The sequence below is a fragment of the Antrostomus carolinensis genome, unplaced genomic scaffold (genome assembly GCF_000700745.2).
Source record: "Antrostomus carolinensis isolate BGI_N321 unplaced genomic scaffold, ASM70074v2 Scaffold56183, whole genome shotgun sequence".
Classification (NCBI taxonomy): Eukaryota; Metazoa; Chordata; class Aves; order Caprimulgiformes; family Caprimulgidae; genus Antrostomus; species Antrostomus carolinensis.
The window spans coordinates 1-4,445 of NW_010307006.1; the positions used below are offsets into that span (position 1 = coordinate 1).

The 4,445-nt window shown below is 41.2% G+C and overlaps 1 protein-coding gene across 1 annotated transcript; it reads left to right on the forward strand.

The window, feature by feature from the left end:
- The first annotated feature begins 1,287 nt into the window (after nucleotides 1-1,287).
- On the forward strand, nucleotides 1,288-3,966 carry LOC104519958 (serine/arginine-rich splicing factor 6). Its single transcript, XM_010165264.2, is given in 5 exon segments — nucleotides 1,288-1,323; nucleotides 1,326-1,457; nucleotides 1,693-1,901; nucleotides 2,237-2,326; nucleotides 2,446-3,966. Coding segments are annotated over 5 exon segments (831 nt in total). The 3' UTR covers nucleotides 2,810-3,966.
- Nucleotides 3,967-4,445: the final 479 nt, after the last annotated feature.

Genomic DNA, 4,445 nt, shown 5'->3' on the forward strand with positions numbered 1-4,445 from the left:
AGCGCCGGGGGTGATGGAGTGGAGGGGACCGAGTCCCGTGGGGCTGTGGGGGGTGGCGTGTCGCTATCTCTGCGAGCAGGGTGGTGGGGGATACCTGGTGCATCGCTGGGAGCCAGCTCTCTGCTGCCTTGGTGCTGCAGGCGTTTCTCCTGGCACCAGCGTTGCACTCCGATATCCACTAAAAAACTTAGGAGGGCAAATATGTGAAGCAATTTTGGCTGTAAAATTGCAGTCTTCTTGAAAGGGCTTCTTGTTAATTAAAAACTATATGCCCTGCTAATTTAGGGGCTCCAAGTGTTCTTGGGAGCATTTAGATGAAACAGTGATGTTGCGTCACTGATGTTAATGGATAAATACCATTGCATAATTGGGGTGGATGCACTCAGCTGTGAACTTTCATGTGAACGTTTCAGTTAAATATAGAGAAGGGGTGGGGGGAGGTTTTCAACCAGGAATCTTTTGTACTAAGTGGGGGATATTGTAAATATTTCAGTGTTCAGCTAACTTGTGTAGCTACTTGAGCTGAGCTATATAGAACTTAACTGGCCTAGTACTGTAATTAAAAGTACTAAGGTTCATCTTTAAGTAATTTCTAGAAGCTTGGTATTTGGGGGGGGTGGGTATCTGTCTTTTTGAAAAGAATCAAATGTATGTTGTTTAAAATTGTTGCATGTTCAATTCAAACTTTTTAACAAGTCCTTGATGTTTCAATTTAAAAGTGACCAGTGGGGCTGAGGCTGTGTCCACTGAGGCTAAGATGACTGCCTTTCCTGATTGGCCATGGCTTTTCCATACATTGTGTGACCCTTGCCCTATGACCCTTTGGCTGACCTTACCGGAAGCCATGACGACAGCAGCCTTTTGCCATTAGACGCAGGGTGATGGTGAGGATTCCAAGGGTTAGACAAAACTGGTTAAACTGAACTAGGTGACTGTTACCTTGCGTGTTTTGTGGCCAAACCACCACCAAAAACCTCATACTGTGATGTAAGTACTTAGTGTAACTAGTAAACGTTTTTGTAAAATGTAGAAATGCATGTAATCAGTTAAGTTTTATATTTTACAATGTTCTGTAAAATAAAACTTAGCAAGGTGAATCTAATAAGGAGCAGTCACTCTCTAACAGATCTTAGGAGCACAGACTTGTAGGATTTTAGTCTGTTTTGATTTGCCATTAATATAGATCATGGCAAAATTGCAAAGTTTATTGGAGGCTTAGAGAAATAAAGTCCTACTCCAGTAAATATAACTGTTTAACTAACTTTTTCAGAACATTTAGTTTTCTTCATGCTAGGAGACAATCTAACTTTATTTCTTTGTACAATAAAGGTGGGGGTGGTGGCGGCTATAGCAGTCGGAGACAATCTGGAAGAGATAAATACGGACCGCCTGTTCGTACAGAGTACAGACTGATTGTTGAAAACCTTTCCAGTCGCTGTAGTTGGCAGGATTTGAAAGTATGTATTAATGTTCTATTGTAGAGCCTGTTGTGACTAGCAGGAAGCAGTAACTTCCTTTAATACCAATTTTCATTTTGAATTAGGTAGAAATAATTGAGAAGTACTTGTGCATGCACGTTTACATGCAGTTAATGCTGCTTGCATTTGCTCAGACTTGTCTTAAGCTCATGTACTTGCAGAGTGTAAGCATGTGGGATGGGTATGTAATTAATTCTTCCTCTACTCTCTAAAGGATTTCATGAGGCAAGCTGGTGAGGTAACCTATGCAGATGCTCACAAAGAACGTACAAATGAAGGAGTGATTGAGTTCCGATCCTACTCGGACATGAAGCGTGCCCTGGACAAACTGGATGGCACAGAGATAAATGGAAGGAAGATCAGATTGGTTGAAGACAAACCACGGTCAAGCCATAGGCGATCATACTCTGGCAGCAGATCAAGGTAACTTTTGGGACACATCAGTCTCTGACCAAGAGTGGGTATAGGTAACCCTACCTGCAGTGGTTGCCTTCAGCTGATATTTTAGGAATACCACGATGCCTGAGAATGTGGCAGGAATTATTTTATGTAATACAGCAAAGCCAGATTTGAGAATTCATCGCATGTGAAACATCAGATGTAATTCAGTGACAGTTTGTTGAGTCCAGGTGGATTAATGATACGTCTTGTGGCCATGCTTGTTTGAGAAGTTCTTCAGGAGCTTTTCTCTGTTAGATAGCACTGCAAGGCACACCAGACAAAGCATAAGGGACAAACTGGATTTTAAATGTTTCTAGGTCACGATCTAGAAGACGGTCTAGAAGCAGAAGTCGTAGAAGTAGGAGCAGCCGCAGCAGGTCCCGTAGTGTCTCCAAAAGCCGCTCACGGTAAGCAATACATTGTTTTCTGTTAGTACAGGAGTTGCTACTTACTAACTGGTAGATTCTTGGAACTGCTGATTGTATGCTTCAGTTCATGCAGAATGAACTCTGTCTCTTTTTGAAAGATCTAAATCCAGGTCACGAAGCAAAGACCGCTCACGTTCCAGATCTAAAAGCAGGAAGTCTAGATCAAAGAGCAAATCGAAACCCAAGTCTGACAGGGGTTCCCGCTCTCACAGCAGATCCAAGGAGAAGTCTGAGAAGTCTCGATCCAGATCCAGGTCCAGGTCTCGATCTCCCAAAGAAAATGGTAAAGGAGATGCTAAGTCTAAATCCAGGTCAAGGAGCAGGTCTCGTTCCAATTCTCCGCAGCAGCAAGCATCTGCCAAGGCTCGTTCAGAGTCACCACCCAAAAGAGCTGCATCGAGGTCCCGCTCCAGATCTCGTTCAAAATCTCGCTCACGATCAAGATCTAGTTCAAGAGATTAAGACTAGAACTCTCCTCTTATGTTGCGCACTATTACGGAACATTTTCCTACTTGTCAGGCCATTAGTGTTATGTTAGTACTTCACAAGTTGGTTTTTTCTCTTTCAGGAATGAATGGCCTAAGAACTAAGTAATGAGGCATAAAGGTGTAATTTGTATCCCAAATTTGAAAATACGAGATCGGATGATGGTACAAAGCAGGAAAAATCCCCTTTTGTAGAAATTCAGCTAAAGGTTTGATTTTATAGTGTTTCCGCAGGAGTAACTTAACTACTCTTAAGTGCAAAGTGGTTTTTATATTAAAAATAAACTGAATATAAACAGGCTTAATTCTGGGCTTTTTTGAAAGTATCTTTTTTTCCTATTTTTTTCATGGTTTTAGAACTATGGGTATCATTAGCTTAATAGGTTACAGCTTGCTACCAAAGGCAGGATTGCCTTGCTGGGCAGGTCAGATAATTCTCTGGTTTATTTTAATTTGTGGAAGCAGGCTGCAAACTTTATCAACCGGTAACAGTACTAGGAAGATTTTTGACCAGCAATAAACTCGAGTTGGAGCATTTGTGTCTTAACCTGCCAAAAGAACATTTCCTCCCTGCCCCCCCCAATACTGTGACTGTATTAAAGGTAATAATAAAGGTACTCTGGAACCTGTATCATACAGTATTGCTGAAAAATCCTGTGTTTCAAACTTGAAAGAATGAAAGCTTTCTGACATTTTTTTGCTTGAATATAAAGTGTCACTCTGTTGTCAGACACTAACATGTCTCTTGGATGTGGTCCAAGTCACTAGTATGTTGTATGGTTTGTCAGCCTCTACCTATTGGATATGAAAACTAGGTAAATAAAAACTTGTCTTCCCTCCCTTTTGACTCATTTATGTTAACATTTTGCTTCAGACTAGGAGAGCTATAATCCTGTTGTGTGTAAGTCTGAACTTTAATGGACTTGTAATCTCTGAGCTAGAGTTCTAGTCTTAATGAAGGCTTTGCTAAACCACAGTTGCCAAGTCACTTAAATTGTGGAATAGGACTCATCCCCAAAATTCCCCTTTATAGCTAAATTGATTTTTGTAACATGCAATAGCAAACATTAGAACTGCCTTGTACTCTTTATACAATGTGTAGTTTGACTTGTATAAAATTAAATTGGTGACTCAAACTCTTGTGTTTATTGCAGTGTAATGGGATTCTTTTTCTGCCTCTCATGCTGGGGAAATCACAATTTATCCTACTTAACCTCTTTTGCTGAAATAACTGTTTTAGTGAGAGACTTGAGCTCTTGGAATGCATTTGGTTTTGTGCTTGAGACCAGCTAGCTGACTGGGCACCCTTTGTCCCAGTACATTGTCCTTCAAGCTTGACTGGGTGTGAAAGCAGCACCTCTGACTGGGTCAACTTCACACATCTCTCCAGATGAACTGGATCAGGCACAAGGAGCATGTCAAGTGCCTATTCAAATGTGACTTGATACCAATGTCCCTGCAATTGCTTTATGATCTAAATAGTTCTGAAAATGAATCGGTTTCTCGCCATTTCCTGATCATACCTAGAAAGCTTGAGCTTTTCACTGTTGCGTACCTGTAGCTGTGCTAGTACAAGAAGGGATCCCAGGATGAGTAAAGTTAGTTTTACCTGA